Below are 22,017 nucleotides of genomic sequence, written 5' to 3'. Positions count from 1 at the left end.
TTAAACTGCATTTGCCATGCATCTGCCCACTCACCTAACTTGTCCAGGTCACTCTGTAATCTCCTAACGTCCTCCTCACATTTCACCCTGCCACCCAGCTTTGTATCATCAGCAAATTTGCTAATGTTATTACTAATACCATCTTTTATATCATTAACATATATTGTAAAAAGCTGCGGTCCCAGTACTGATCCCTGCAGTACCCCACTGGTCACTGCCTGCCATTCCGAAATGGAGCCGTTTATCACTACTCTTTGTTTCCTATCAGCCAACCAACTTTCAATCCAAGTTAGTACTTTGCCCCCAATACCATGCGCCCTAATTTTGCTCACTTACCTCCTATGTGGGACTTTATCAAAAGCTTTCTGAAAGTCCAGGTACACTACATCTACTGGATCTCCCTCGTCCATCTTCAGAGTTATGGACTACTCAAGTTATCAGCAATGCCCTGGCAAACAACAAGACTGTGACAGTTATATATAAATTAGGGGAGGAATTACAGGACTATTTCACCAGTGGTATTGTACTTAGTCTATACTTCATTCAAGATATACAGGAAAAGTGACCTCAAACTTTCACCAGGGATTTATCTCAGCAAAATGTTATAAAATCTTCCCTCCAGGACATTGCTAATAGATAAATGGGTTAAAGCAGTGGCATGTGGTGACAGTTTGGGAAGCAAAGAATTGGCCTCAGTTCAGATTTACATCCGATAAGCCAACAATCATTGTTCAGACTCACATAAGAGCAATTTTCAGGGTGACATTATGGAAGAATTTGTAGAATAGTCAAATGTGCTCAGAAAACTGAAGCTAAAAGGGGATGAAGATGCACCAGGAAGTTAAATCACAGTTTCGTAACAAAGTGCATGTGAATAGTCACACACCGAAAACAGCCAACATTTGCACCAATACACCAGGGTAGCCAGAAAAATCTGACAATGCTTGGTGTGCTATTCCTCAGTCAACTGGCAGATATCAGTCACAACATTTTATTAGTTAAGTGAAACACAGACTCAGCTGAAATCTTCCTAGGGCGCCAGAATTTGCAAAAGAGATCAGTCTTAATAGTATGTTTTCCCCAACAAGATACTCCTATCTCACCGCAATCAATCAAGCGATTCCCATCAGAAAAAAGATTTGAAGTTCTGAAGAAAAGTTACTGGACCCAAAACTTTAACTCTGCTTTCTCTCCACAGATGCTGCCAGACCTGCTGAGTTTCTCCAGCAAATTCTGTTTCAGATTTCCAGCATCTTCAGTGTGTTTTAAATTTGTACATGAAAAGAATATTTCTTGTTCAACATTTAAAATATCAAGACTAGCTACTGCTCCATTTCTTGAATTATTTGCTTCCACTTCAAAATTCTCTTCCTTTGCTCAAATCTCCCAAAGTCTTTGTCTTTCCATCTTTGTAATTTCCTCCAGCTCTACTTCCTTAGATATCTGCATTCACCTAATTCTGGTCTCTTGCATATCCTCCACTTCCTTCACTTCTTCATTGGTGTCATATCGTCAGCTGTCCAGACCAAATAGTATGGAATTCTTGCCCTTAAACACTATACCCGTCTGCTTCTTCTGCTCCTTTAAGGTTTGTTAAAAATCTAACTCTTTGACTAAGCTTTTCCTAAGTGCCTCATTCTGAATTTGTGTCTGATTAAACATCTTGGAAAGTTTGACTATTAAAGTCGTGAGTTACATAAATAGAAATTGTGGCAGCCCATTCTTTCAATTGCTGCACCATTAAATACCAGTTTGAACCCTCCAATATGTTACATTCCCACAACCAGTTCCACAACTGTAAAGAGGCATTGAGCAAAACTGTCTAGGGGGAATAGGGAGTGTTTTCAAAATTCATCAGTTCTGCACAGTACCTCATCACAGCCAACTCCAGTGGAGGTGGTGTAAGTCTTCATGGGCATTCTTTTTTATATAAAAAAAAAGAGAATAATGAAAAAGCAACAAACTCATCCAAATCTGTGCTTCAAACCTAACCACTTTCACTTGACCCAGTATTCCAAGTCAATTCAAACACAGACTGTTCAATCAACTCTTCCATTATGTTTTAATTAACAAAATAGGATTTACGCTGCTTGTCAACTGGATTTTTTTTATTATGTCAAGATAAATCAAGTCATGCCTTAAGTCAGAGAAAGTGACTCACTCAATGGAGTCCAAACTCTTAAATTGAAGTCAGCAGTGCAAACCTACTTCATCACCCAGTGCAGCCAGAATATTTGAGTCTTAGTTCTCTCTCATTATGGGAAGAATAACTTTTTGATTTAGCTCATCCCTTGTGTCAGGAGTTATAAGCGAAGGCACATGAAACCCAGGCCTTTGAGTTTCGCAAGGACAGAAGTGAATGGTATACTTTGCAGATTTCAGACAGTGAAGTGAAAAGGTAAACTTAAAATATGCCCAAACCAGAGATATGAACAAATGGATACAGGTTGAAGTTAGCTAAAAGACTTTTAGGATTAATTGCAGGAATGAAGAGTATACTGTATAAACTCCCAAAGAACTGGAGAAATCCCAGAACATTTTCTTTAAAAAAAACTGTTAGATGCTACATTAGGAAGCGAGGAGGTTTGCGAGAGGAAAATCAATTATCATTCTGATGAGTTAGAAGCGTCTTGCGATTTCTGGACCCTGTTATTTGCCAGAGGTAGAATCATTGTCTTGTTTGCAGCAATCATCTTTGGTCAAAGCAATGGTTAGGATTGCCTCAAATGGCAAAAACTAAATAGTGTCTTCAGTGCCTTCACTCTTCTTCCAAATCGGCACTCCTTGCTTAGTTTGAAAATTAAGCACATGAAAATTAAGCAGGCGACAGCTCCACTCCAAATCTCTCTCAATCCTGACTTGGAACTGCAATTGTGGATGCTTCAATGTCACTGAATCAAAATCCTGAAATCCCTCCCTAAAAGCTCTGTTAGAGTACCTACAGCTCATGGGACTACAGCAGTTCAGAAAGGTGTCTCATCACTACCTTCTCTTGGACAATTAGGAATGGGCAATAAATGCTGGACTAGCTAGAGATGCTGACATCCTAAATAATAGGACATTTTAAAAACTTTCCGAGTTACTCAGTAGCCTTTCTTCTGAAAGATCCCATGATTTCATATTCCATTAAAACTAAATGAAAATGTTCTGGTGAACAAGCAATTTTGATACAACAAATGGGATGGATGAAATGTGACAAAGAATCAAATGGGTTGCATTACAAAAAGGTTACAAAAAGCAATTCATGACAGTACACTTGTGTAGATACTCACTACTTGGAAGTGTCTATGTGGCACCTATTGGTTTAACAAGTACTTTGTCAATCAAATAATTGCTACTAAATGTATGTGAACAGCTTTTAAGTTTTACTAATATAGCAGAAATATTCCACCTTGAAAGAGTGCTAAGAAGATTATTACAAATTTCATCAGTCAAAATTGACAATTTCTATGTTTTGTTTCAAAAGTCACACCAACAGGATTTAAACCCACAACCAGCAATCTAGAGATCACAATTTAAATACCACCACAGCAAGTTATGAAACTTACTTCAACAAACCCAGTATTCTGCTAAATTATATGCTGATTTACATGCAAGCTCCGCAGCATGGAAATCTAAACTGAGATTGGTGATTAGCCATAATCAAGTTGAATGGTGAAGCAAGTTTGATAGGATGAAAGGTCCACCCTTATGTCACCATTGTCACAAAGCTGAGATAACATGACCAAGTACACAAGCTGCTGACTGTTACATCAGAGGTCCAAATCAATGCTCTAAAACGTTTCTATCTCAAAGTTTACATTTTGTAGGCTGAATGTTGCATAAAGAGAGAAAATTAAACAAATCCAAATCTCTTACGAGCAAGATAGATAGGAATCTTAAAACGTTACAGCACATTCCATTGTGTTACACTGGTATTCTCCTTACTATCAAGGCCAATGTTTATCCATCCATGAGCATCACTAACAACAGTTTTTCTGATAACATATTCATTGCAAGTGTAGTTGCTTGCTCTGTGCTGCCACATTCTCTTTATTTTGACAGTGATAATGCTGCACAAGTATTTCCTGGGTACTGGAGCACTTCGGAATATATGAGACAATGAAGTGTGCTTATATTAATTCAAATCATTTTATATTCCATGTAAATCACTGATATATTTGTGTTCTGGTAGGTGTCATCTTCTCTTGTTTTCTTTTAGCCTATATTCTCTATGTTTCCCCCTCCCTCCCTCTCTGAAATCAATGACTTGCTGGGTTCTGTAATGTTCAGATACAGATAGACAACCCTTTATCTGAAATCCCGAAATCCAAAAAGCTCCAAAGTCCGAAGGCTTTTTTGAGAAGTTTTTTTTCTCATTAACAAGGTTGTTTGGCGGGCAGTTAACCCAGGTCGACACCATCAAACTGTCACTTATTCTGAAATTCGAAAAATTCTGAATTCCGAAAACCAGCTGGTCCCAAGCATTTCGGATAAAGGATTGTGTACCTGTACCATATTCATATGTTCATTCACTAACAGTTACAAATGGAAGATTTTTTTTAAAGATGGTTACTTTTTCCTGTAATTTAAGACAAATGGAGTGATGGAAACTGTTGTGTAACCTGGCTGCATGGAGACATGGGCCAGGTAAAAACCTATTCAAAGTCAAATACCAGATTAAACACCAGAACACAAACAAAAGGGAGGATGAATGAATGGAGTGCAGGTGAGAAAGGAAAATAGCAACTACTATGAAAAGCAGGGAGAAAGATTATTCTCTGTTAGCCACTAGTCAGAATGTGGATGTGAGTTCATTATTTGCGAGAAGAAATGGAAATTGTAGAAATGTAATGACACAGGAAGATTCACCTTGGCCAGATGGCATCACTGGAGTGTGCCTTGCTGCTGGAATTTGGCACAGGGATTTTGAGAAGTCTGGAGGAAATGAAATTCAATGAACACTAAACATAACTCCATGAAACGGAGAGATGCAAGTTTGTTGGAGGCTGAGAGTAACTCTGGGCTAGTTCCTGTAAAGAATACAATTCTGAGAGGTGTGCTGTGTAATGTATAATTCGACATGAGCTTTTCAGTCATGTTAGGGAGTTAAGAGGTTATCCTTTCTGTAGTTTGGTGCATTATTTGCTTAATAAGTGCTTTTTAATTGATGCTGGTTTAAGTGTGGTTGACATGGTTTAAGTGTGATTGACACAGTAAAAGTGACAGCATATTAAAGAAAACCATATGAACTTCTTGAACATGAAAGAGCTAAGATTTCATGACTGGCATAACCAAACATGGTTTATTGCTCTTGTTGTTGTATACAATCTGAATGAAAGCAGCATTGCATTAATATCGCTTGCCACATTACATCAGCATCACAACCAGCACCTTCAGCCACAAGAACATACTTGTAACCCCACTTTCAAAACTACAAAAACATATATGAACTAAGCAATGATATTAAAGGTACAAGGATAGATTCGTAAACAGGTTTGCAGTACACACATCCAGGGTTTTCTCCACTGGAATAAAATCAGTTATAAGTGGGAGGTGATTGAGGTATGTAAAATGCTGAAAGGAATACCTTTTGCTTTGATGGACGCTGTACTCCGATTCTGGCATCATGCACACCTCCAAATTCACTCCACCATTGGTGGCTGTGTCTTTAGTTAACCAGTTCTCAAGTTCTGGAATTCCCTCCCTGTACCACTTTCACATCTCCTTTAAGACCCGAACTGCAACTTAACTCTTTAACCAAGCTTTGGTCAGATATCTTAACGTCTCTTTACCGGCCTCTATATTAAATGTTGTTTGAATAACAACTGTGTGAAGAACCTTGGTATCTTTTACAACATTAAAGATGACAGATAATGAAAATTCTTGCTGATTGTTTGAAATTAAGACAGATGAGTTAAAAAGTAAAGAAAATTTACAGGTTGTATATAAACTTCAAAAATTTCAACACATGGGTGCATTTACACATGAAATCCTAGCTTAAAAAGGTTTTGCATTAACATCGGTCTTCAATAATACTTACAGCATTGCTACTTCACACTAGCATCATACATCTGGTCATTCGTGTGTTATTCCCATGCTCAGACTGCAAAAACTGGGTCCTGGGGTAGGAAAAGAGCAGGCAATCTTGGGAGGATTGAGGAGAATCAATCATTGCAAGCAGCCCTGACTTTTATTTGTGCTGCCTAGGTTGCACTGTCTTTTGTGGTCTCCAGTGATCTTTTAAAAGGCTGCTGATAAAACACTCAACACTTTGTTCAGTACAAGCTGGTGAGTGTACACTAGCATTTTGCGAACCATGATAATCATCAGCTCCCTCTCAATGCCATAATAGTCATTAGATTAGATTAGATTAGATTAGATTAGATTACTTAGTGTGGAAACAGGCCCTTCGGCCCAACAAGTCCACACCGACCCGCCGAAGCACAACCACCCAGACCCCTACATTTACTCCTGCACCTAACACTATGGGCAATTTAGCATGGCAAATTCACCTAACCTGCACATCTTTGGACTGTGTGAGGAAACCGGAGCATCTGGAGAAAACCCACACAGACATGGGGAGAATGTGCAAACTCCACACAATCAGTCGCTTGAGGCGGGAATTGAACCCGGGTCTCTGGCGCTGAGGCAGCAATGCTAACCACTGTGTCATCTTAAATGTTGTGGTATAATTTATTAATTTTATTCAAAATCATTCATATTGAGCCAAAAAAGAGTCAGTAATTATGAGGTGCTTACTGCTAAGAAGATACTGAAAGTAAAATATTATGAAGTATTCTGAAATTAATAAATATTCAATAGATATTGTTAGAGCTCTCCTTCAGGAAAAGGGAGGACAATTATTAAAAACATTGACCAATTAAAAGAAACAAAACCAGAAATTGCTGCAAAAACTCAGCAGTCCTGGCAGTATCTGTTGAGAGAAAGCGAAGTGAACATTTTGGGACCAGTGACCCTTCTTCAGAACAGCTTTTCCAGCAATTTCTGTTTTTGAATCTGATTTTCAGTATTCACAGATCTTTTTAGTTTTTTTGATCAATTAAGAGAGTTTGGTAATCCAGTAAATCCTAGGATGCTGTTAAGATTTAATTAGATATAATAAAGGTGGAATTATGATCGATATGGAAACTAAATTATCTGTTGAGGTTGATGTTGATGTTTAATCCAATGCTCGGTTTTAATTATTTCAATAAAACTGCGAACAAGTTATGACACATCTCTAGGTCAGGATAGGACTTGAACCTGAATCTTCCAGGCCAGAGGCAAGGAAGCTAACACCACTGTGCGACAAGACCAATGTCTTTTAGCTTTAGGCTGAGAGTTTGAATGGTGATGTTAAAATAGACTACAGTGAAACTTTAATCATAGATAGCCACATGGGATTTGCAAGACACAAAAACATGCTAATTTGTATAATATTGTTGCAAGTGGTGAAGTTGCCAGGGCTGATGATAAAGCAGGTAAATCTGATCGAAGTCTTCAAGATTTTAACAGGAAAAGACAGGGTAAATAAAGATAAACTATTTCTACTGGTTGGGGATTTTAGAACTAGGGGGCATAGTCTAAAAAATTAGGGCCAGACCATTCAGGAGCGATGTTAGGAAGCACTTCTACACACAAAGGGTGGTAGTGGTTTGGAACTCTCTTCCATAAATGGCAATCGATGCTGCATCAGTCATTAGTTTTAAATCTGAGAGAGATCAATTTTTGTTAAACCACAATATTAAGGGATATGAGCCAAAGGCAAATTATATGGAGTTAGGCCACAGACCAGCTATGGTTTCATTGAATGGCAGAACAGGTTCAACAGGCAATCAATGAGGAATCAGAATGAATGCCCCAATAGGAGTCAACATTGAAGAGGCTGGTTATTCTAGAGATGTATATCTTGCAGAACATACCATAAGATACAGGAACAGGAGTAGGCCATTCAGCCCCTCAAGCCTGCTCCACTAGTCAATTGAAGCATTGTTGATCCAATATTACTCATGTCTATTTGGCTGCATTTTCCCCATAACCTTCAATTCCACCACTGATCAAGAATCTGTCACAGCATTAAATACACATGAGGACTCTGCCCCACATCGCTCTGTAGCAAGGAGTTCGAAAGACTCCAACTCTCAGAAGAAATTCCTCCGCTCAGTCTTAAACTGTCACCTCTTTATCCTGAGACCGTGCCTCTGGTTCTAGCCTCTCCCATGAGGGGAAACATCCTCTCAGCATTTAGCCTGCCAAGCCCTTTAAGAATTCTATGTATTTCAATGCGATCACCTCTCATTCTTCCAAACTGCAATGAGTACAAGTCAAGACATTTTTTAAAAATACAAAGCTAAAAAGCAGAAGTCATCATCTGAATTGCTGTGTCTGGAGTCACAGGCAGGCCAGGCAAAGATGACAGACTTCCTTCCCGAAAAGGAAATTAGTGAACAAGATGGGGTTTTACGATCATCCACAGTGGTTACATGGTCATTAGGTAATCATTTTATTCCAGATTTTTACTGAGTTTCAACCTGCCATTGTGGAATTTGAACCCATGTTCCCAGCCTGCAAAAGGTTGGGCTTTACCACTTCTGTTTCCACTGCACTACTGCCTCCTTTTCTTCAACCCTTATTGAAGAAAACATCTGCATGTGAGGCAAGTAACTTGGCAACAACCCACATTTAATGCATTCAATCCAGTATGTTTGTTCATTACAACAAACAAATGTTGAATCTTACCTGCCCTTTGGGCAATTAGGGAGGGGCAATAAAAGTGAGCCAAACCAGAAATGCCTATGTCCCATAACCGATCATTAAAAAAGGACTATGGAGGAGGAGGTTGATGAACAAGAAGAACCAACAACCAAGACAATCAACGTAAGGACACTTGTTGATTCTTCAATAAGGTTTAAGGGGCCATGGTCATCTTTGATTAAGGTGACTGTGGTCTTTAAATGTGAACTGAAGTATGAAAAATGCAGTCAACTTGTTAAAGGGAGCATTTCAGAGAGAAGAAAACTAAGTGCAGCTGTCACTAAAATAAAAGCCTCACAGCAAAACATTTTTGAAGAGAATACTGTAAAGAGTCCCACGAATAATCTCCAAAAAAAAACAACCCTCCAATAACCCTCCCAAAAGATCCTCTCAGCCTCCAGTAAACCCACCTGAACCATCATTCATCCATTCCCATAAGCGCAAAATGGATTTATATCTTGTTGAACTATATTTTCCTTTCTTACATTAGAGTAAATTTATTGACAATGTATAATATTTTAAAATTAATAAAATGTACAGATCTGCTTGCTGATATGGAATTGCACATACATCATAAGCTTCCCCTCCCCAGACCTACCCTGTTTTCCACATCACCATAATACACACAATGTGGTCTTTTCCAGGAAACAAACAAAAGCGTTAACTACGGTCTTTCTATATTGTACAGAAATCTGAAAGAAAATAGGTTGAAAACGGACAATTAGCCCTACTGCATGAATAGAGGAAATATAGTTTGATGCTTTTGATAGAGCCATGCGTGATGGACGTAAAACACAGGCCTATGGCACACCTACAATATATTCTGCTCACACTATTTTAAACCAGCTGTAAATCTGAACTGCAAAGAGAATGGTCATGTCACATCATATATTGCTGCCATTTATCAACTGTTAAACAAGCAAGGGACAACTAAACAAAGCTGTAAAGCAAATCCATGTGTATTCCACAGCACAGATCACTAATCATCCAGCAATTACACAGCAAATCCTGAGTGTTTTTCTACTGAATTTTCCATTTGATGAGGAGAAAGTGAGGACTTCAGATACTGGAGGTTAGAGTCGAGAGCATGGTGCTGGAAAAGCACAGCAAGTCAGGCATCACCCGAGGAGCAAGAAAATCGATGTTTCGGGCTATAGCCCTTCATCAGGAACAAGGGGCTTTCCTGATGAAGGGCTTTTGCCTGAAATATCAAGTTTTCTGCTCCTTAGTTGCTGCCTGACCTGCTGTGCTTTTCCAGCACTACACTTTCCATTTGATAACCCCACTCTGTTAATTAGTGTTTCAATCTTCTTCACACCAATTTCCACTTCCAGCTCAGAATCTTCTCTTGAAGAGTGTCAAGTCTTTGCCTCTAAATAATTATACAGGCCCTTCCTGCATTGCCCCCACAGAATACCTCATCACATTCTGCACCATAGAACATTATAGTGCAGTACAGACCCTTCAGCCCTCAATGTTGCGCCAACCTGTGAAACCAATCTGAAGCCCATCTAACCTACACTATTCCATTATCATCCATAGGTTTATCCAATGACCATTTAAATGCCCTTAACGTTGCACATTCACTACAGAGTACCAAATCATAAAAGAACATTACAGCTAAACCCAGTTTTCTCATTCACAGGTAATCTTCGGTCACTGGATAGAAAGTAAGGAGGAGGATAAACATTTCCATTGAAGGAATGCAATGGAGATTTAACAGATTAATTCCTGGACAGTCCTTTAAGGAGAGATTGAGGAGACTAGTCCTGCATTCAAAGAATCAACAGAGTGGATGCTTCTACTTTTTAGGACTCAGAAGAGGAGGCATGTCTTCATTCAGAGGCTACTGAATCTTCGGAATTTCTCACCCCAGAGACCTGTGCAAGGCAGAAATCAATGGATTTCTCAATAATGTCATCAAGGGATATGGAAATAGCACAGGAAAATGGCACAGAAATAGATGATCAGACATGATCCACACTGGCAGAGTAAACTTGAGGAGCTGAATGGCCTACTCCTGCTCCTACGTATCTTGGTCAATTTTACCAGCCGCACTCCAACCTAAGAGTTGAAATCAACTTCAACCTGCCACTCCCTGGCTGACTACCAGCACAGATCAAGCACAAGGTCTGCAAAGCTTAATCAACACTAAATTCGCAAAAACAAATCCAATTTATTAGAAATGGTATGTAATGGTGTCAGCCGTGGCTCCATGGATAGCACTCTTGCATCTAGCTCAAAACATTGTGGGTTCAAGTCCTATTCCAGAGACTTGATCATGTAATCCAGGTTGACCCTCCCAGTGCTTTCTTAAGGAATGCTTGCACAGAGATGCCATCTTTCAGGTGATGCGTTGAGGCAAGGAACCATCTATTCTCTCAGGTGGATAAAAGGATCACATGGCATTATTTCAAATAACAAGTGTGGGGTTCTCCCCAGTGCCCTGTCATATTCAACTCTCAACACACAGATCAAATGGTTGGGTCACTTATTTCACTGATATTTGTGAGATCTTGTAAACAAATGAGTTGGATCTTTCCCAAAATTACAAAATCAATTGTATTTCAAAACTCCTGCATTGTCAGTTAAGTGATTTGAGAAATCTGGAGATTATGAAAGGTTCTATAGGAATAAAAATTTATTCTTTTGTTTTTTCAAAAAAAGGGCTGGCAGTAATTATATTTTTTTAAGTCGGCACATTAAGAACTCTCAGTGTTATTTGCAACAATTCTTGCAAGCTAGTTCACAAAACAATCTCTTTGGGCAATACTTAAAGTAGAAAAAGGTTTGAAATAATCCCTTTTTTGGGGGGGTATTTACAATAGTTTCATGTTTATGGTGGCAATTCTCAGTTAGTCAAGCAACTTTGCCAGTTTCCTTACCTCAATGTCTTGAAGACTGAAGTCATTCTGATCTTTGAAGTTTGCTGTCCCTGCACTCAGTTCCATCAGCATTTTCGCAATTTCTGGTTTTATTGCTGCTGTGAGTCTGCTTGCTGCCTCCATGACATGTACCTGCACGTCTTTCAGTTGCATAGCTGCTTTAGAATAATGTGAATTTTGAAAAACACTGCTGAAGAGGTCGGTGAGGAGCGTGCTGGCTCGGCAGAACACATTCAGTGCATCCAAGTATTTGGAGATTCCCTGTTGGATATCTGCTATCTGGGTGGTGGGTGTCAACGGAGGTGTCACACCAGCGGAGGATGCCATAGGTGCGCTCAGGGTCCTGCCTAGCTCAGGCATTGGGTACTGCTGGTGTTGTTGCACTTTCTGCTTGGACCCGCCAAGCAGAAACCGTCGCTTATAGTCCATTTTATTTTCCCGAGCACTGCAACAATACATAAGTAATGGTGTTTTTTTCTGTGGGTTTGTTGTTTGCCCTTTTCTTTGAGTAAGTCGTCTTAATTAGGTAGCAATTTTTTTCTTTAAATGTCCCAAACAACTTTAAACATGGAAAGTTCTGCAAAAAGAGTCAAGAGTATCACATACATAATTATAGCTCTAGCGTATATCCGAAGGCAAGCGTTTTCACACGTGCACACAGTCTGTCAGCACAGGAGATGATTCCTGAAACAGTCAAATCTATTAGTCTTCTGTAGGTGCAGCCCTGCTGCGACCAGTCAAGTATGGAGAGAGAATAAAAAAAGAGTTTTTCAGAATTGATTACCGTTGCTCTGTCCCCGAATTGCACATTCATCGGCGGCTCATGCTTCTCAAAAAGCTGCACAGTAATGCACGAAGGGTTTAGCACAGCCGCTCACTATTCCGATTATTAGAACAAAACCAGCGACAATGGTCAACAGGAGGAGTCAATGCCATTTTACACCCTAAAGAACGTGGGGCTGGCAGTGAAAGAAACCAAACCCAAAAAAGGGAATCAGCTCACCAGTTAAACTAGTATCAAAGCATTGTCTTTCTGTTTTGAATCACACAATGTTGATGGAACACTCTTGCTAGCTCCAACACAAAAGCACTTGCAAAGTAAACTCAAAGAAAAGTAAGATTCGCAGACTTACTAAAATGGACTAAGACACTGATCAACAGCGAAAGTTAAACGTAAAATATTAACTATTCAGTGCTCGGACTATTACTCAAAGCAGTCCACATTACTCTTGTCCCGTGATCAAGTTCTTCAAAGAGTTTTTGACAGATCCAGTCGGTCAAACGTAGCTCATTTGGATGTAGTGTTTCAACTTTAACACAAACAAAAAAACTGACAAGTGCCTATGCTCTTGCAGATTTCACAAGCTGCCTCCTCCTCCTCCTCCCTTCATACGTGTTGGGTTTTTAAATCCTTGGTGAGGTAGTTTGGGATCGAAGCGGAAACAAGTGCTGCTTCCAGATTGATTATGCACTCAGTTGCAGTATGAAGCAGGACAGCACTAACGTATTTCTAAGGCCTCTAGGTCATTTCCTGAAATAAAGAAAAGAGAAATCAATCCAAACAATACATTTTGCTGTGAGGAAGTCAAAATTCTGGCTTTAAACATCCCTTGAGATTCTAACGGCTTTGGGGAAGCAAAGCAGCAGGTTCAGTTGAACTTTTATTTTTTTTTCAAATTATGTCTGACCTATTTAATGAGCATTTAGATAACGAGGGGGATAGGATTAGAAGAATATGTTGATAGGATTGGATTGAAGGAGGCTGATATGGAGGAGGAGGAGGAGGACTGGCAGACGGTCTCTCAGCTGAATGGCCTATTTCTGTGTTGTATGTTTTACATATTTCATAAATCAGAAACTCCAACTTTGGATATGAACATTAAAGTTGGCTTTTAAATATTGCTCTCTCTCCCATGTCAATATTATCAGCTTCCTTGGTGCTCATAAACATTCATGATTGCAAGGTTTTCTTTTTCAATTTATTCATGAGATGTTGATGGCGCAAAGGTAGCATTTGTTGCTCATGCCTTTCTGCTTCTCGGAGGAATACCTGCAGTGGAACATCTGTTTGAGTACAAGATTCTGATGCAAGAGTACTTCAACCCAAATCAGTGATGTTATCCCTCTCCTTGGATGTTCCTGACCTGCTGAGTGTTTCCACGACTTTTGTTTTTGCTTTTCTTTCAGAAGTGAAGTTAGAAAACACCTCCACATAAACAGTGGAATTTCATTCCACTAACAGCAATTAATATTTGATCAATTGTGGATTCTAAGTCTGAGATAGATAGATTTTGGAAAACCAATGGTGTTAAAGAAATGTAGAGGATCGGCATGATCGATCACAAGTTAGCCACAATGTTACAATGAAAGGTGTGGGGCCCAAATGTCTTATACCCCTATACTGTATTGATAAATGTGGTGTTCCTTACATTTTTAATGTAAGGGTTTCAAGGGGTGTGGAGCAATGGCAGCTAAATGCGATTGCTTTGCAGATCAGCCATGATCTCACTGAATTGCAGAACAGACTCAAGGGACTAAATGTTTCAATGTTGGAGCAGCAGGCTTGAATTGGGAGTACCATGGCTCTGACTACTGGCATTGCTATTGGTACATACAAACTAATCAATGTCATAGTCAACCATGCACATGTACTGAATTTTGGATACTCCTCCCCACTTCTAGCCACATATCAGGAAGATTAGCTGCACATTACCAAATGAATGCAGGACAGCTCATTCAGTTAAGAGTTCATTCATCCAAATACAAATTTTTGGATTACAGAAGTTTCAGCCATCTATCTTTTGCAAAGTGCCATACAAACAGCACCTCTATTTTTGTAGACAGAATGTCAATATTCTTGCCAATATTTTACTTCTCACAACCTCTTCAAAGCACAATTCTAGCAGCCTCAGAGCCTTTAGAAAGCTTGCCAAATAATTGCATGAAATGTTTTCACAGTTTATATGTGGGCATCACTCAGAAGACTTATAATTATTTCTCATCCCTAACTTGAGAAGTGGTTGGTTATCTGCTTGAACAGCTACACTCCATATGGTGAAGGTACACCCACAGTGTTATTTGGCACTGGAGTGTAACCAAGTGACCTTTAAGAATACAGCCAATAAATGTTGGTCAGGTAGTGTGGGCAACTTGTAAGTTGCGTTCCTGTGTCTCAATTGATCTTGACCTTCTGGATGGCTAGGTCATGGATGTGGAGGTGATGATAAACACAAAGGCATCTTAGAGTACACTATAGTTTTAAGTGGCCCCTGTCCTCACTGAGCAGACTCCTGGGCAGTTACCAGCAGGTGTCAGAACACAGATCAAGAAACCTTTCCGAGGTTCAACGATTATCAATTGCAATGACCCAGCTACTGCCCCACTGAAATCAGTCAACTGAGAGCACAGGCTGGCAAGTGAACTTGATTGCATGGTTAGTAAAAGATCAGCCAGTACCAATGTCACTATGTTCACAACTTTCAATCAATCGGCAGAATTGTATCTTGTACACAAACAGTATAACTGAAACCCCTTTTGCATTTTTTTTCTCCATCTCCAATGTGCAAAGCTCTATTTCAGAAAACAATAGTATTGTTTCCAAAAAGCATGTCCAAACATAATGGAGAATGCAATATCTAAGACACACAAGTCTAGAAAAATTAACATATCTTGTGGTACTACTGCTCTACAGACTCTTCAGTGCTTACCATTAAAACTGACAGATGTATAGCACAAATATCAGTCATAACACAGGCTGTGATTGAGAGCCATGCTAATGAGAAAGACTTGCATTTCTAGACATTTTTAATCATGTTGTTCAGACATTTTCTGGTACATCTGGGGGCAGGTGGGACCTTCTGACCCAGAGGTTGGGACAGTACTACTGCTCCCCAAAGAGTTCTAGACTTGCATTTTTACAGAACATTGTCTTTCTGAGCTGGGTACTCCACAGCTAATGAAATAACAATTTAATTACCACTTAAGTAATTGATATGTTTGACAATCAGCCAACTTTAGAACATGAATATTGACAAAGGCAATGCTGGATTCATAATTTCAAAATGAGAAGTTCTACTTTCTTGCAGAACATTTGAAATCATTGAAGTTACTCCTGCTGCAGTGAAGATGCAAGTGCACCAGATTTGTCAAATGAAGCTGTTTTGCATGTAAAATGATTGTGCCATCAGGTGTGAAATTCATTGATAAGTTGTAGACTGTCTATCAATTTGTGGAAATGTTCATCGTTTTTGATATCATTAATTTTTTTTACAGAAAAATAAAGAACATGATTATAAATGAAGAGTGCCAATATGTCCTCTGAACATCCTCTGAACATCCTTCACCATTTGTATAATCAAAGCTGATCTTCCAACCTAATATCTTCCCACATCATCATACATTAACATCCTACAGTGTTGATCCAAAAATTACAGTAATGCAGAGAACATGGCCAGAAAATTCCAGTCCAGTTGCTGATTCCAAAATTTAACTCCACCCAACTGCTCAATCCACCCAATAATTCTCCAATACCTCCACATATTTTCCGATACTACCCTCCCTCAACAAAACCCCAGGGGTAATCCACTTCAAAGGTCTACCTTTCTCTGCAATGAAGTCTTTAAATACCTGTACACTAGTTACTATGCACAAGTAAAGTGTGTGACAGAGTGCTCTGCATTTACCTCAATGGCAATAGTTCCAAAAGACTCAAGAGTCTTGACAGCATCTAGGAAAAAGCAGCCTTCGCAATTGGCATTCTTTCCACCACCTACATTCACTCCATCCTCAACCAACACACAATGGCAGCAGTGTGAATCCTCTACAAGATGCACTGCTGTAACTCACCAAGGCTTCTTCAACAGCACCTTCCAAACCCAGGACCTCTATCATCTCAAAGGTCAAGGGCAACATATTTGGGAACACGTTACTTACAAGTTCCCCTCCAAGCCACAAACCGTCCTAACTTGGAAATATGTCATCGCTTCCTCACTGTTACTGAGTCAAAATCCCAGAACTCCCTAATTCCTCTATGGACCTCATGAACTGCAATGGTTCAAAAAGGTGGCTCACCACCATTATGAGTAATTAGAGATGGGTAATAAATGCTGGTCTAACCAATAAATGACAAAACAGAAGAATGAATTTGTAAAATTCCCTCCAAACTTGGGCCTATCCTATACAATTCAAAGTGATAGTTTAACACCTCTCAAAGGACATCAAAGATCTCTGGGATCACAGCAAGACAACTGTACCTATCGACATTTATTCCTCATTGGGGGAAAAACACATTATCTGGAAAATACCACTACATGCATAGCAAGCCCTCACAATTATCAAATTGGCTTCTGCATTCTCCACAATTAGAATGGAGACCACACATCAAAAGTACTTCAATGGCTGCAAAGTGCTTTGGGACATCTTATGATCATGAGAGGCTTCACATATATACATATTTTTTACATATTCTGTGTAGACTTGTTCTACTGTTTGTGTTAAACATAATCACGTTATGATTCAATATTTAGAATCCAGAAAAATGTCACTTTTAACACCCTTTCTTCAAAAGAATCAGGGTAAAACTGCCACTGGTTGGAGTCACACCAAGCACAAAGGAAAATGGTTGTGGTTTTTGGAGGTCAGTCATCTCAACTCCAGGACATTGCTGTGGGAGTTCCTCAGAGTTGTGTACTAGGCTCAACCATCTTCAGCTGTTTCAGCAATAGCCTTTCCTCCATCACAAGGCCAGAAGTGGGAATGCTCACTAATGATCGAACGATGTCCAGCACCATTCATGGCAATGAAGCAGTTCATATTTGCACTATGCAAATGCCAGGCAATTACTATCAACCAGAAAAACTAACCATTACTTAACATTCAATAGCATTATGGTGTTGAAGCCCCCCATTAACATGCTCGCCATTAATGAGAAACTGAATTGTACCAGCCACATAAATACAGTGGCTACAAGAGCAGGTCAGAAGCTAGGAAATGTGCAACAAGTAACTCACTTTTGGACTCACCAAAGTCTGTCCACCATCTACAAGGCACAAGTTAGGACATGATGGAATACTCTCTCCTCTTGCATGTATGAGTACAGCTCCATCAATATGCAACAAACTTGACACCACCAAGGAAAAGCAGCCTACTTGATTGGCATTCCATCCACCATCTTGAATACTATCCTTACCGATGTTCAGTGCAGCAATGTGCACTGTAGTAATTCACCAAGGCTCCTTCAAAACCCACAATCTCTCCCACCAAGCAGGACAAGGCTAACAGGTGCATGGGAACATGCGCAATATTTCCATCAATCCATACACCAAGTAGGCTTGGAACTATATTGTTGATCCATTCTTGACACAATGTCAAAATCCCGGATTTCCCTTTCTAGCAACAATCTGGGATGTCCCAACATCCCAAGGACTGCAGAAGTTCAGGAAGGCAGTTCCCCACCATCATCTTCAATTACAGATAAGTCAGAAGTACTGGCCTAGCCAGCAACACACATCCTATGAACAAATAAAAAAAAAGTGAACAATCCAAGGCTCTCAATATATCTTTCTGGTTAAGATGCTCTACGACTGAGAACAGGTTTAGTTGTCATTGTCGTGTCTCAAAACAGCACATCTTTGATGCATGCAGCTATTAGAATTATTCAAATTTCATAAAGCTTTATATAGTCTCTGGAGCCTCTCCTCTAGTTATACCTGTTATCACTTCTAATTTCTGCATATCCTGCATTGGCGATGTCATGAACAAACATGTATCTGAATTTCAAAGCTCCAGAAGTGTGTGAAGTCAGTGAACAGAGGGTATAATTGTAGTTCTGGTAAATGCTGAAACTTTATTTGTACTATACTTTGATTTTACTTCATTTTAAGTGATTAAAAATGCAGGACACCTCAGAGTTGTTATAAAGTAGAGCCACAGCTGTAATTAAAACAAATACATTAGCCAACTTACAAACATGCAATAAGTAATCAGGTCATCCAGTTTAGTTGTTGTTAAAAGAACAAATGTTGATGATGTAAGATGCTGGACATTTTCATATTTCAACTTCCAAAGAGACTGAAGAACAATGTAGAGTCCGCTTACCATTAAGAAGGTGTGTGTGTGTGTGTGTGTGTGTGTGTGTGTATTGTACTTTAAGAGAGTTAAAAACAACAGAACTACCTCACAGCACCAAGTGTCTGAAAAAAGATATAATGTAACTTTTGGTCTAGCTGGTTACCTGAAGACAAAAACAGATGAGAGTTAGGCCAATCAGTTTAAATTATACCCCCCTAAAAAAAAAACTCCAATCAAGTTTGAATTTAGTACATTAGCTTTTAAGATTGCCAATGACACAATCCGATGCTTTGGGGTATAAGACCGGGGAAGATTGAACAGTTGGGAGGAGAACTGCCAAGCCAACAATATCTACAAACTGCCCAGAGAATAGCTCTCAAAAGGTACTTTTATCGATCAGTAACCTGTGAAGCAGAATCCCCAAGAAGAAAAGATGACAGGAATACAGAGAAGCAGCAAAAGCTGCCTGGTTTTGAGATAAGTAGTTGTGTTTTGCAAATCTTAATCGGGGGTTTTATCAGACTAATATTACAGATGGGAAGGTAAAAGCTAGGTTAGAGGAAGGAGTTGTAAATAGTTGTCAGTTAATTATTCTGTTATACTTTAAGAAATAAAGTTGCTAATTTTTACTTTACATTTCTTGGCCCCTCAAATGTTCACAGATTACTGCATGAGATACATCTTTTCTGTGTCACTGCTCTAAATCAAGCAGGAGGGTTTACTCCATGTCATAATACTTACACAGTCAGAATTATACAGCATAGAAACAGACCCTTCGGTCCAACTAATCCATGCCAACCAGCTATCCTAAATTAATCTAGCCCCATTTGCCAGCATTTGGCCAATATCCTCCTAAACCCTTCCTATTCATACACCTATCCAGATTTCTTTTAAATGCAATTGTACCCGCTTCCACCACTTTCTCTGGCAGTTAATTCTAGACATGCACCACCCTCTGTGTGAAAAAGTTGCCCTTATGTCCCTTTTAAATCTTTCCCCTTTTCCCTTAAACCAATGCCCTCTAGTTTTGGACTCCTCTATCCTGGAGAAGAGACCTTGGCTATTCGCTCTATTCATATCCCCTCATGATCTTATAAACCTCTACAAAGGTCACCCACGCTCCAGTGAAAATAGTCCCAGCCTACTCAGATTTTCCCTATAGCTCAAATCTCCAATCCTGACAACAGGGAGAAAGTGAGGACTGCTGATGCTAGAGATCAGAGTAGAGAGTATGGTGCTGGAGAAGCACAGCAGGTCAGGCAGCATCCAAGGGACAGGAAAATTGACGTTTCAGGCATTAGCCCTGATGAATGGTTTAGACCCAAAACGTCGATTCTCCTGCTCCTCAGGTGCTCCTGACCTGCTGTGTTTTTCCAGCAGGACACTCTCAATCCTGACAACATTCTATAAACCTTTCCTGAAGTCTTGGGCTTACATAGGGAATTAAACACTAATGCTGAGATCAGTTTGAGGAGTATATTAGGAGTAGTGAAGGTAATGGATTAAGTAGAGCATACAAAGCATTATTACAGCACATTTGCTTCATTGTCACTTTTTCTTAACTTACTAATAAGCACACCAGAGTCAGAGCTCCACATGAGATCAAGGCTGTTGCCAAAACATTGTTCAGAGGGAACACCACCCTGTGCAAAGCGATATCCTTTGAAATGATGTGTCACACTGAGACTCTGTCAACTGCCATATGAAAGTAAATCAAATAATCAATTTCTGTGCTGGAAAAATATGGGTGGTAAGCCATTTTAGCCATACCATATGGATACATTCCACCTGTTAGGAAAGAAACTGGAGGAAGGGCAATATATTTCCAAGTCAGGATGGTGAGTGGCAAGTGGCTCAGAGGGGAAGTTGCAGATGGTTATGTTCCCATCAACCCTCCTTGTTCTTCTCAGAAATGGAGATCATAAATTTGAAATGTGGTGTCAAAGAAGCCTTCGGGAATTGCTACAGTGAATCTTGAAGGCACCCCACACTACTGCCACTGAGCATCAGTGATGGAGGTGGTGAACTGGATGACAATCAAACAGGTAGTTCACTCTGGATGGGGACAAGCCTCTGAATTATTTTTGCAGCTGCATTTATCCATATAAAAGCTAAAGCATTCCAACAGAGTCATGACTTGTGCCTTGTGGACTGTTGACAGACTTTCAACAGTCAGGGGCAAATCAGTGACCACTGAAATCCCAGCCTAGTGTCCCCCTCTTGAACACATAGCTTTTCTATATAATTCACTTTTAGGTCAAAAATTAGTTTTATAGGCCGACTACTAAGAAACCATATAAAAAAGATTTTGTCACAAGGAAAGAATTGCACGGCCAAGAGTAAGGATATAGGACTAACAGGATTGCTTTTTCCGAGAAGCAACATGATGGGCTGATTGGCCTTCTGTATTTTATGATTCTAGACAAGTGCTTAACTTAAACAGAAATTCCACAAAATAAGTTCTTGATGTAGCAAATACTGATTCTGATTGAGCTACTATAAATGCAATCATAAAAGGAAGAGGTGACATGCGCAATATGGTAGCTAGCTTTGGTGATGATTTGGAGATGCCGATGTTGGACTGGGGTGTACAAAGTTAAAAATCACACAACACCAGGTTATAGTCCAACAGATTTAATTGGAAGCACACAAGCTTTCGGAGCGACGCTCCTTCATCAGGCGATAGTGGAGGGCTCAATCCTAACACAGAATTTATAGCAAAAATTTACAGCGTGATGTCACTGAAAAATTGAAAAATTGATTGTCTGTTAAGCCTTTCATCTGTTAGAATACAGTGATAGTTTCACTTCTTTCATGTGTAAATCACAAAACCTTTTTTAAAAAAAAGGTTGCATTCTCAGGTTAACTGTTAACAATGGTGATAGCTAGACAATATGTTGAAGGTGTTGGTTCCCTGTGTTCTCTGACTATGCCATTATGTTTAGATTGATTCGAATCTAAAAAGTGAGATAACAGAGTTTTACATAAATTCATGCAGTTTTTGAGCAAAGTACAATGTAACCCTGCAAGTACAAATTCACCCCATAAAATATATGTGCGCATGTGGGTCTTTGTCTATGTGTGTGTGTGTGTGTGTGTGTGTCTGGGTTGGGGATTGAGTATGAAAGAAAGTGTATGCGCGTGTGTAGTGAGTGCAGGGTGTCTTAAGTCTGTGAGGGGGTGCATGTGTGAATGTGGAAGTGTGTGTGTCTGTAAGGGTGTGTGTGGGTGTCTGTGTGTGTGCGTGCGTGCGTGTGTAGGAGTATCTGTGTGTGTGTGTGTGTGTGTGTGTGTGTGTGTGTGTGTGTGTGTGTGTGTGTGTGTGTAT

General features: G+C 39.6%; 1 protein-coding gene across 5 annotated transcripts in view; it reads right to left on the bottom strand.

The window, feature by feature from the left end:
- LOC122558200 (granule associated Rac and RHOG effector protein 1-like) overlaps nucleotides 1-22,017 on the bottom strand; it is a 214,257-nt gene that overhangs the window by 102,307 nt on the left and 89,933 nt on the right. For 4 of the 5 annotated variants that reach the window (XM_043706520.1, XM_043706524.1, XM_043706523.1 and 1 more), the window contains exon 2: nucleotides 11,622-13,152. In XM_043706520.1, coding sequence (XP_043562455.1) covers nucleotides 11,622-12,080 — 459 coding nt within the window. In that variant the 5' untranslated portion in view covers nucleotides 12,081-13,152. Of the gene's footprint in view, nucleotides 1-11,621; nucleotides 13,153-17,641; nucleotides 17,660-22,017 lie in introns of those variants that run through there. The other variant, XM_043706522.1, reaches the window with a different exon arrangement.

Source organism: Chiloscyllium plagiosum, chromosome 17 (genome assembly GCF_004010195.1).
Source record: "Chiloscyllium plagiosum isolate BGI_BamShark_2017 chromosome 17, ASM401019v2, whole genome shotgun sequence".
Lineage (NCBI taxonomy): Eukaryota > Metazoa > Chordata > Chondrichthyes > Orectolobiformes > Hemiscylliidae > Chiloscyllium > Chiloscyllium plagiosum.
The sequence above is the reverse complement of the archived record's forward strand: the minus strand, read 5'-3'. Positions and strand labels throughout refer to the sequence as shown.